This window comes from Schistocerca gregaria, chromosome 8, assembly GCF_023897955.1.
Source record: "Schistocerca gregaria isolate iqSchGreg1 chromosome 8, iqSchGreg1.2, whole genome shotgun sequence".
NCBI lineage: Eukaryota > Metazoa > Arthropoda > Insecta > Orthoptera > Acrididae > Schistocerca > Schistocerca gregaria.
The window spans coordinates 194,551,211-194,563,889 of NC_064927.1; the positions used below are offsets into that span (position 1 = coordinate 194,551,211).

A 12,679-nucleotide genomic window follows, 5' to 3' on the forward strand; every position below is an offset into this window, starting at 1 on the left:
TAGTTCAAGTTAACTGTGTTGTGGCTTTCAGCCCAAAGATTGGTTTGATGCTGCTCTCTATTCTATGCGTGCCTCTTCATCTCTGGAAAGATACTGAAAGCTACACCTGTTTTGAACCTGGTTACCTTACTCAAGCCTTGTCCTCTCTTTAATTTTTACTCTCCAGCTATCACTCCATTACCAAATTGACAACTTGATGACTCATGATCTGTCCTGTAAACCAAGTACTTCTTTTAATCGAATTCTGCCATAAATTTCTCCCCCCCCCCCCCCCCCCCATTTCAAGTCAGTCCTTCCTCCTCAGTTATCCAATCTGACCACAGCTTCTATTCTGCTCCTGTTGAACTTTTTGTCACCCATGTTTCACTTCTGTACAACACTACACTCCAAAAACCTTCAGAAAATACCTCCTAACACTTAAATTTATATTCAATCTTAACAAACTTCTCTTTTGCAGAAATGACTTTTTTGTGCCAGTCTGTATTTTACTCTACTTCAGTCATAATTAGTTATTTTGCTCAGCACTTCTGATTTAATTAGAATACATTCCATTACCTTAGTTTTACTGTTGCCGATATTCATCTTATAACCTCTTTTTAAAATACTATCCACATTATTCTTCTTCTGTCTGACAGAATTACAGTGACATTTTCAAATCATAAAGTCTTTTTGTTTTTTATCCCTGAACTTTAATTCCCAACCTAACTTTCTCCTTGGTTTTCTTTCTTTACTGCTTGTTAATGTACAGACTGAATAATACTGGGGTAGGCTACAGCCCCAACTCTTTCCCTTCTCAGCTACTTCCTCCCTTTCATACCCTTTGATTCTTATATTACTCCCTGCATTTTACCCTTGCTACATTCAGATTTTCAAGGATTGTATCCTAGTCAACATGGTCAACAGCTTTATCTAAATCTATAAATGTAGGCTTGTCTTCAGTCTATCTTCTAAAGTAAGTTGGAGGTTCAGTATTGCCTGTGCCTCTCCAGAATCCAAGAACCCCTAAGAGCGGCTTGTATAAGTTTTTCCATTTTATAAATGTTATTTATCTGCAATATCAAAAATAAAAACCTTGCAAGAAGTTTTATACGTACCCATGGCTTGCTTCCCCATAGCACACTGGTATGTATTTCTTGGACTTTGGTTGTGGTGTGGATAAGGAACAAGTCCAGCACAAACACCCAACAGAGTGAATGGTTCAATCTCGAGATGAGTTGTGAGTCGAGGATCAATGGTAGCTTCAGACAATGCAATGTGACTATCGTTCTCCTCATTCACATCAAGAAACTCCACAAGACCTTCAAAAGCATAAATGAATAAAGTTATACTGGTTCAGCAAACAAATACATTAACACAAGCATAGTACATAATTACACTTGAGAACTATATTGTTTCAAGACAACCATTAGTTACGTGCAGCAAGATCTAATCTGCCATTCCTTTAAATACATTTATGTACTGTTTCACTTAAATCTTCTGCATGGGCCTTAAATAACTGGCATTGGTTTGATTTGAATACATATCTATGAATAAAGAGTACAAAATGTGGCCTTCAGTTCACTGTACAAACTCTGCTAGACATTTTAACAACTGACTTCTTTCAATAAACTATAAAATTATGAGGCAGAATTACTGGTTGGAATTTACTTTCAATGGTATTTGCAGATAATTTGAGGAAACAAGGAGGAAGTACAGGAGCAATGGAATATATAGCAATGAATAGTACACTGATACGGACGAAATTTTTCCAAGTAAGTGAAAAATTACTAGCAAAACAATGAAGAATAAGTGTCACAACAACTGGAATAACAATTGCTGGGGAATGGGTGAAGAAGGTAAAGAATCTCAAGCATCTGGGAAGCTTAATACAGCAGAATGGAAGAAACTCCCCCCCCCCCCCCCCCCCCACACACACACACACACAACTTGCACCATAAAGTGTCCCTTCACCACACTGAGTAGAGTGAGGATGTGGCTCAGAAGTACAAATGGCATTGACAGTCCGTCAGGTTTGTGTCTTCTTAGGATCCACAGGAAAAGGTTGAAAAAACCAAGTTTTCAGGAAAAAGTAATTGACTAGGTCAGGAAAAATAAAAGATATTTACATTTTGCTTTTTCAGATAAATATTAGTGTCAAATCCATAAAATAACCTGTGATTTTTATATCAGTACTAACGTAAAAACTTCTGAGGTGTGCATTTTCAGTTTGTTTGCTGTTTTATAGTACAAGGCCTTTCCTGATCCATTCGTGTTGTAAATATTCAATGGTTTCAATAAAATAGTTAAAATAACACATTGTTATTCTTTATAGAGTATAAGTACCATGGCCTAATATTTCAGTAAAAGGACAAAGTTTTTAGCAGGGATATAACTGGAACTCTTTTATGACTATTAGAAGTTAACATTTGTCTTCCAGAATATTAAAAAACTAGCAACCCAACCTAGATTCGCATGGGCAGTACTAATTGTAAGTATCTACAGTCAGACAAATCCTCTGACATGGCGTTAAATTTGTTTACACGCCATTATGTAGATTTCTGTATAAAATTCAAACAACAGTGTCAGGTAAGTGCATGCAAATGAAGAAAAATTGGATCCTCTATTGAAATAATTTTTGAAAAATGTTTTACAGTTTGCATAAAAAACTGCAGATTTTTCACTCTGTAATTATTCTCAAATGACTGCAGGGAAACTATTGAGTGAAAATATCAGATTTTTCTGCATTTTACTGTCTCACATTGCACCATGACAGTGAAGTCATTACCACTATGATATCTCAAAGTTTATATTTATTTATTTATTGTCACATCAGAAACATACACAGGTGAATAGTTAATATATCATACAGTCTTTGACCAAAATTTGGCCACTCCCAGTCCATTTTCTGTTGCTTGATGGTGGTTTTCTGCAATACAGGAGGCTGGACACAGCCATGTTCACAACAATTTCAATACTAAATATCTAGTTTTGGTGATTACTGGCTGTCTTCAGATAGTAAGACAGGTGCCATGGTTCACATTAACAAAGCAGTTTCTGCAGTGGTCGAAGTGAACCATGGCATCTGTCTTATGATTTCAAGATGGCCAGCTGTGACCAAAACTGGTAATTTTATATTGAAATTTCCAGATCAAAGGATTGCTGTATCAGTCAAGATTTGGTTCCAAGTGATTTCAACCTCTTCATGCAGGTGAAAAGTGGCTTGCCTTCTAACACTGACTCTTTCTAAGAACCTCCAGATATTGTCATGAGCTGGCTATAATCTTAGGTGGCAGAAATTTGTGAAATAGTTGTGTTGTTGCTGCTCTTGTTGTTGATGCTGTTGTGATCTTCAGTCCAAAGGCTGGTTTGATGCAACTCTCCATCTTTATCTCTGAATAGCTATTGCATCTTACATCGTTATGAATCTGCTTACTGTATTCGTTTCTGGATCTCCCTCTATCATTTTCATCCCCCACACTTCCCTCCAATAGTAAATTATGTTCCTTTAATGTCTCAAAATGTGTCCTATCAACTAATCCCTTTTTACGTCAAGCCGCACCACAAATTTGTTGCCCCAATTTAGTTCAGTATCTCCTCCCTAGTTACGCAACCTACCTCCTCTTATCAGCATTCTTATGTAGCACCACATTTCAAATGCCTCTATTCTCTCCTTTTCTAAACTGTTTATTGTCCATATTTCATTTCTACACATGGCTACACTCCAGACAAATACTTTTAGGAAAGACTTTCTAACATTTAAATTTATATTTGTGTTAACAACTTTCTCTATTTCAGAAATGCTTTTCTTGCCAGTGCCAGTTTACATTTGATATCCTCTCTCTTTCAGCCACAATCAGTTATTTTGCTGCTCAAATAGCAAAACTCATTTACTGCTTTTAGTGACAAATTTCTTAATCAGTCTAATTCTCTGAGCATCACCTTTTCATTATGAAGAGAAGTAACTTATAAGTGTAGCTTTACATATGTTTCTAATAAATTTGTTGTAATTATCCCAATATTTTATTTACTGGAAGATATTTTTCAATCAATTTATTTACATGGAGATCAAATGAGTTGGAAGCAATGTCTTCAAGCAGGCAGTTTGCAGTATTAGTTGGCAGTTCACGTAGTATGCTGCTGCTATCACAAGCCCAATGCAGTCTTTTTATAATACACCACATGATCACCAAAATGGTATCCTGAGGTATTGAATAAAAGAAAGCTAGCCATGCCTGGCATTCTAAGAATCAGAGTATGGAATGTCAGATCCCTTCATCAAGCACGTAGATTAGAAAATTTGAAAAGAGAAATGGATAGGTTAAAGTTAGATATAGTGGGAATTAGTGAAGTTTGATGGCAGGAGGAACAAGACTTCTGGTCAGGTGAATACTTGGTTATAAATACCAAATAAAATAGGGGTAATGCAGGAATAGATTTATTAATGAATAAATAATAATACAAAAAATAGGGACACAGGTAAGTTGATAAGAACAGCATAGTGAACACATTATTATAGCCAAGAGAGACACAAAGAAGCCCACATCTGCCAAAGTAGTAGAAGTTTATATGCCAACTAGCTCCTCAGACGATGAAGTTATTGAAGAAATGTATGATGCGATGAAAGAAATTATTTAGATAGTGAAGGGAGAGCCATAATTTAATAGACATGGCGCACTGAAATTCTATAGTAGGAAAAGGAAGAGAAGAAAAAGTAGTAGGTGAATATGGAAAGGGGAAAGGAATGAAAGAGAAAGTTGCACAGAGCATAACTTAATCGTAGCTAACACTTGGTTTAAGAATCATGAAAGAAGATTGTATATGTGGAAGAGGCATGGAGATACTGGATGGTTTCAGATACATTATAAAAAGGTAAGACAGAGATTTAGATTAAATTGTAAGACATTTCCAGGGGCAGACATGGACACTGACCACAATTTATTGGTTATGAACTGTAGATTAAAACTGAAGAAACTGCATGAAGGTGGAAATTTAAGGAGATGTGGCCTGAGTAAACTGAAAGAACCATAGGTTGTAAAGAGTTTCAGAGAGAGCATTAGGGAACGATTGACAAGAACGGGGAAAGAAAAACAATAGAAGAAGAAAGGGTAACTTTGAGAGATGAAATAGTGAAGGCAGTACAGCATCATGTAGGTAAAAAAAAAACAAGGGTTAGTAGAAAGCCTTGGGTAACAGAAGAGATATTGAGTTTAATTGATGACAGGAGAAAATATAAAAATGCAGTAAATGAAGCAGGCAAAAATGAATATAAACATCTCAAAAATGAGATCGACAGGAAGTGCAAAATGGCTAAGCAGGGATAGCTAGAGGACAAATGTAAGGATTTACAGGCATATATCACTAGGGGGTACGACAGATGCCACCTACAGGAAAATTTGGAGAAAAAGAACCATCTGTGTAAATATCAAGAGCTCAGATGGAAACCCAGTTCTAAGCAAAGAAGGGAAGGCGGAAAGGTGGAAGGAGTATATAGAGGGTTTATACAAGGGCGATGTACTTGAGGACAATATTATGGAAATGGAAGAGGATGCAGATGAAGACAAAATGGGAGATAAGATACTGCGGGAAGAGCTTGACAGAGCACTGAAAGACCTGAGTCGAAACAAGGCCCCGGGAGAAGACAACATTCCATTAGAACTACTGACGGCCTTGGGAGAGCCAGTCATGACAAAACTCTACTATCTAGTGAGCAAGATGTATGAGACAGGTGAAATACCCACAGACTTCAAGAAGAATATAATAATTCCAATCCCAAAGAAAGCAGGTATTGACAGATGTGAAAATTACCGAACTATCAGTTTAATAAGTCACAGCTGCAAAATACTAACGCGAATTCTTTACAGACGAATGGAAAAACTAGTAGAAGCGGACCTTGGGGAAGATCAGTTTGGATTCCGCAGAAATGTTGGAACATGTGAGGCAATACTAACCTTACGACTTATCTTAGAAGAAATATTAAGAAAAGGCAAACCTACATTTCTAGCATTTGTAGACTTAGAGAAAGCTTTTGACAATGTTGACTGGAATACTCTCTTTCAAATTCTGAAGGTGGCAGGGGTAAAATACAGGGAGCGTAAGGCTATTTACAACTTGTACAGAAACCAGATGGCAGTCATAAGAATCGAGGGGCATGAAAGGGAAGCAGTGGTTGGGAAGGAAGTGAGACAGCATTGTAGCCTATTCCCGATGTTATTAAATCTGTATACTGAGCAAGCAGTAAAGGAAACAAAAGAAAAATTTGGAGCAGGAATTTAAAATCCATGGTGAAGAAATAAAAACTTTGAGGTTTGCCGATGACATTGTAATTCTGTCAAAGACAGCAAAGGACCTGGACGAGCTGTTGAATGGAATGGATAGTGTCTTAAAAGGCTGATACAAGAGGAACATCAACAAAAGCAAAACGAGGATGGAATGTAGTCAAACTAAATCAAGTGATGCTTAGGAAATTAGATTAGGAAATGAGACACTTAAAGTAGCAAATGAGTTCAGCTATTTAGGGAGCAAAATAACCGATGATGGTCGAAGTAGAGAGGATAAAAAATGTAGACTGGCTATGGCAAGGAAAGCGTTTCTAAAGAAGAGAAATTTGTTAACATTGAGTATAGATTTAGGTGATAGGAAGTCTTTTCTGAAAGTATTTGTATCGAGTGTAGCCATGTATGGTATGAAACAATACATAGAAAGAAGGGTCCTTTATTGTATGATCATATGATAGCAGAACAAACACTGGTAGCAGTGACTTCTGTAAAATATCTGGGAGTATGCGTGCGGAAAAATTTGAAGTGGAATGATCATATTAAATTATTTGTTGGTAAGGCGGGTACCACGTTGAGATTCATTGGGAGAGTCCTTAGAAAATGTAGTCCCATCAACAAAGGAGGAGGCTTACAAAACACTCGTTCGACCTATACTTGAGTGTTATTTGGTAACCGTGATAGCGTTACGGAGATGTTTAGCATACTCAAGTGGCAGACTCTGCAAGAGAGGCGCTCTGCATCGCGGTGTAGCTTGCTCACCAGGTTTCGAGAGGGTGCGTTTCTGGATGAGGTATCGAATATATTGCTTCCCCCTACTTATACCTCCCGAGGAGATCACGAATGTAAAATCAGAGAGATGCGAGCGCACACAGAGGCTTTCAGACAGTCGTTCTTCCCGCGAACCATACGTGACGAACAGAAAAGGGAGGTAATGACAGTTGCATGTAGAGTGCCCTCCGCCACACACCATTGGGTGGCTTGCGGAGTATAAATGTAGATGTAGATGTAGATGTAAATAGTTTAGACAAGAAGAGAATAGAAATTTTCAAAATGTGGTCTTACAGAAGAATGCTAAAGATTAGATGGGCTGATCATGTAACTAATGAGAAGATACAGAACAGAATTGGGGAGAAGAAGAATTTGCAGCACAACTTGATTAGAAGAAGGGATTGGTTGGTAGGACATGTTCTGAGGCATCAAGGGATAACCAATTTAGTATTGGAGGGAAGTGTGGGGGGTAAAAAGTGTAGAGGGAGACCAAGGGATGAATACACTAAGCAGATTCAGAAGGATGTAGATTGTAGTAGTTACTTGGAGATGAAGAAGCTTGCACAGGAAAGAGTAGCAAGGAGAGCTGCATCAAACAAGTCTCTGGACTGAGGACCACAACAATAACAGCCATGCCTTCCTTTCTGTAGCAGCTGGTGATCATGCTGTAATTTGTTTATAGCACATTGTAGATATCACACTAAAATCATGCCATTTCTCTTTGAATTGGAGCTGTAAAATACCACAAAAATTATACCATTTCTCTTCAGATGCAAATTGGCAACAAAATAAAACAGATAAATACACGTTATTTAGCATTCTATCAATGTAAAGTAACAAAATTGGCCAACTCTTAATGAAAACCTTGGTTTTCAGCCAAGTGAATCATTCGATACCTCTTCGTGATGTATACACAATGTACCAAATCTTAATGAGCACAATTTATAATGTTTTTAATTAACTACATGAATGGAAACTGGTACTTTAAATACAGTTATGATGAATTATAAAGAAAAGTTCATGAAATATAGTTTATATTAAAAATCATGCTCAGCAAATGTGATGATGATGATGATGATGAGGTCCCATACTCCGAGGAGTTTAGGGGACAATGTGGGAGACCGCTGTACTAGGCAAAGTCCTAGTGGAGGTGGTTTGCCATTGCCTTCCTCCGAGTGTAATGGGGATGAATGATGATGCTGACGACATAACAACACCCAGTCATTTCAAAGTAGAAAAAAATCCCTGACCCCGCCAGGAATCTGAACCCGGGACCCCGTATGGGAAGCAAGAATGCTACCGCAAGACCAAGAGCTGCAGACTCAGCAAATGTAAACAAATACTAAAACTAACCTTTACAAATTTGATACAGGAAATGCTAATTGTTATTACAAATCTGCAAAATACATAAACCTGAAATATGTTAGCAACAAAATCCAACCTGTAATTAGAAAGCTATTACATTTTGTGGACCAAGTATTCTTGTGGAATTGCATTTCTGTGTTTTGAAAATGTTAGCCCTATTATTTAGACTTGTTTATATTATTCTGAGATGATTTTAATGATTTCTAAACTCAAACTATGTAAGTTTTTCTGGAAAATTTTGCAACCTTTAATTGAAAACATCTAAATTGTTGTGTTAAACAATGTAAATATTCATGTTTCCATTACTGAAAGGTTTATACAGAACAGCACCAACAGCCACGGGGCTCAGTTTTGTCATAGATTTTGTGAGATTCAGCATTGCTCAAGATTTTGTCAGGCTCAATGCGACATCAATTATGTGTGAGTAAATAAGTTGTAAAGCATATTAACTGTTTCGACTGCATCATTTCAATAGAGTTGACTAATAAAACACAAACTGCCTGACAGTGAATCTAGGATCTAATTTCAGGTGCAGCTATCTGCAGCAAAGGGATACATCTAATCTTCAACCATCAGCAATTAAAATCTGAGTATTTACTTTTGTAGTCCAACAAAGTGGTTACATTACATCAGCAATAACTAGGAACCAGTGTCGAATGTTGAAATGATGCTAAGCCACACTATTATCCACTCTCAGAAGGGCACAGCTGTCCATTTTCAACATGCCCTAATGTGATGTCATTCCTGCTGGCTCCAAGGGTGCCAGATTGCTCACAGATTTAGGTCAGTATTTTTCTTTGAAAGTGTGTCTAAAGTATTGTGCAAGCAACATGGAAGATTCTGTAGATGATCTCCTAAAGAGGCCCTTTTCCAGTATATCTTTGGAGGAGAAAGTGGAAGTTAAGGAGTTACACAGATTTAACCCAAATTTAAATCTAACAATATGAAAGCATGGGACAGGATCACCAGTCTGGCTCAAACTATGTGAGTAGAAGGAGGTAGATGTCCCTTTCAGGTTCCTAGCATATTTTGCCTGAGTACACCATAGGAAAAGGTCAAATGCTCTCTAAAGATTTACAAGTAGAGTATGAAGGATTTTTTTGCAGTACTTCACATATTGGTGCCATGGCACAATGGTTAAGCATTCTGACTGGCTATTTGTCAGCTCAGATTCAAACCCCACTGCTACAACAATCATTTCTCGCAATGTTAAACTATTAATTATAAAATTTGAATACATTTAAGCAGCTAAGTTTATATGCATAAAATTAATATTATCAATATAGTTATGTTTACTACCCTTGTAAGTCAAAAGGCTATAGATAGTGCTAAGACGGCAAGTAGAGAAGGAAATTTAGTATGAAAGCATGTAGTGATTAGAGAATTTTGGTGTAAATTCTAGAACAACTCAGCCCTCTACTGTCTCGAACACACGATATTTTAGAAGTGAGTGTGGTATGATAGAATTCTACCTACTGCGCGTCATATGTTTGTGTATGTGCAGGTTTGAAATTCAGTAGCGAGAAGAATGTAGACATGGCAGTTGAACGGCAAAGACAAATACTTGTCGGACGATCCATGGAAGTTCCAGCGAAAGTGAACAGAAGCACTGTGGAGCTTCTATGTTATTCTGTGCTAATTGTCATTAACCATTGTTATAATAATGAGAACAGTTGAGAAGGTACTCTTCAAAAAAAACTTTTGTCTTAGCCTTGTTGAAGGGATGGCGTGTATTATGGTTCATGTTGAGACTGGACATGGTGTTTAAGCCACCTTTCTCTTATACGCAAATTAGTTTGTTTCTGACATTTGAAGACATGAGAGGCTTACTTAACAGTATATAATTATGTGAAGAATGGGATTTGTACAATGTCTGAAGTTCAAATATACGTTGTTGGTTGAAGCAAATGAAACTTTGTAGAGAGTTTGCAGCAGCAGGCTATCCAGCAAGGAAGATCGACCGAGCATCTCAAGTAAGTCATCTCATAAAAGAAGTGGAAGTTTGGGTATCTTCTACACACTTAAATTGTCGTCCAAGCTGTTAGAAGCATAGAAAAAGGGCAGTACCTGTGGATGTAATGTTGACAATGCACTTTTCTGTTTTCTATGTTTGATATTTGGGAACAGTGATGTGATGGGAATAGCAGGAGTGACAGAGGTAGGATACATCAGTAGAAAGATTTTGGCAAAATATTGTATGAGCTGCCACTGCTTCCTCTTCCAGTACTTGAGCAACCTGCTAAGTTTTTGACTGCATTTAATTTAAGTAAATGATATTTGGTTTACAGGCATGCTACCTTCATGTTTTTAGAGCTTTTATTCTTTCTGGAAATGCTACTGCACATTTGGCATCAACAAATCCAGTACTGCAGCAATTTTTGGTCTGAATGATTTGGTTTGCAGAACTGATACTACCACAACTTCTCTAACACTGCCCCATACAGTATGCACACATCCTCTGTAAAACATCAGCTGCTTCTGTGTTTTGCTTTTAGGATTTCAATATATTTATCCTCATATGTTTTCCAGATGTTCCATCTATTAACAGGGTGAATAACATCCAAGTACACTATTTTACTGTAGTTAATAACACTGACAGGTGATCTGATCAGAGATATCCATGTGCAACCATCCAAATGACACTTGCTTCCTGGTTAGGTCCAGAAATCTTAATATGTGAACTACTGGTGAGAGGAACTGTTCTCTTCATCTACAATTTTAGTTATAGTTCACATGATTTGACTTCTCCCATCTCGGTGGTCCACAGAGTGATGAACATTACAATTTGCTAGCATTATTTTAGGATCTATTACTGCATTGTTAGTGCACTCAACTGGTCCTTCATTGTAGCTGTCCTCTGCAATGTGCGTTTGGTAAGGGCATTGACAATACTACTTCCTGTATACTAAATCATCCCCACTGCCGGCAGTGGCTAACCTGTGATCCTACAAGTGAGTAGTGTACATTCCATGTTACATTAAAAATGCAGCATGTCCCTACTCATATCTTGGTATGAATTTTGTTGTATACTGAGAATATGACATGCTCACTTCTTTTTAGCCGTGTCTCTGAAATATGTAACAGCTGTAGGTACCAACTACACACGACACTTGATAACAGGTCATCACCATTTTGATAAAAGGAACATGTAATATTACACTGTGGGCATCATCACAACTCAATAATAATTTTATTTTAATGTATTTTACACTGTGACTTCATTATACCTACCATCATTCAGGAAGTCTTCAAAAATTCTCAGACCCTGTATAAGCTCTTGAATATGCTGCTGCTTTACAAGTGGTTTACCCTTATGGACAATTATGTATGGCCTGAAATGTGAAAGATTAATCCAGTATATAGCATGTTTAGCACTATTTACAGCAAATAACTGACAGAAAAATAAATAAATTAAAACTTACCTACAAAGACGCCCACCATCAGAACTGATATAAATACACCGATGGTTATGCATAGGGTATATGGAAATGAATCCACTTATTAAGCCTCGTCTTCGTAACAACCTGAATACTCTTATAAGTCGGCTGTAATCTCGTATTATCCCTAAGATGTTACCTATGGTAGCGCAAAAAATAAATAAAAGACTATTAAGCTAAATGGTTCTCAATTTTAAATCTGCTAAAATGGTTTTAAAAATTAATGAACTAGTAACTGTCAACATTATACATCCACCAGACAAGCAGTGATGAAGAACACTGAAAGACTTAAGGATAAAATTAAACTTTAAATTCACACATTTACAGCAAAGAAGTTTTGGTAGGGACATGAAAATTTCATAAAAATGATGGTGTAAAATTAGCAGTTTATAATGAAATATCGCAAATTCAACAAACTTTACGAGATGTCACAAAAATTGTAATTTTGTGGTGCAAAAATGTTTGAAATCAGAGGACAGCAATTTACTAATATTTGTAACTTATAGTTATTGAGTGTTAACACTGCTTTTTGACTTTTGATCACCTCAAGGCTGAGGTTCGTTTATAATCTTCAACTGGCAGTTCATTTCCTGGAAACTATGACGTGAAAATTAAAAAAAGCATCAATATTAGCACAGAATTCGGCAAAAAAACAGCAAGTTCTGTAGAAAGATCCTTATTTTGGCAAAAAAACACTCAATTTGGCAAAAAATCACTCAATTTGGCAAAAATCACTCAATTTGGCAAAAATCACTCAATTTGGCAAAAGAAACAACACCAAATTTGGCAAAATAAACAATACCAAATTTGGCAAATTGGACTGCATCGAGCTTTTTTGCAGTGGTTATCTACAGT

General features: G+C 36.9%; 1 protein-coding gene across 2 annotated transcripts in view; it reads right to left on the minus strand.

Moving 5' to 3' along the window:
* The window catches only part of LOC126284528 (DNA-directed RNA polymerase III subunit RPC2), a 168,166-nt gene that overhangs the window by 39,362 nt on the left and 116,125 nt on the right, over positions 1-12,679 (minus strand). For both annotated transcript variants that reach the window (XM_049983522.1, XM_049983523.1), the window contains 3 exons: positions 11,810-11,963; positions 11,619-11,719; positions 1,095-1,298 (listed from right to left, as the gene is read on the minus strand). In XM_049983522.1, the coding sequence (XP_049839479.1) occupies positions 1,095-1,298; positions 11,619-11,719; positions 11,810-11,963 (459 nt within the window). The remainder of the gene's footprint in view (positions 1-1,094; positions 1,299-11,618; positions 11,720-11,809; positions 11,964-12,679) is intronic.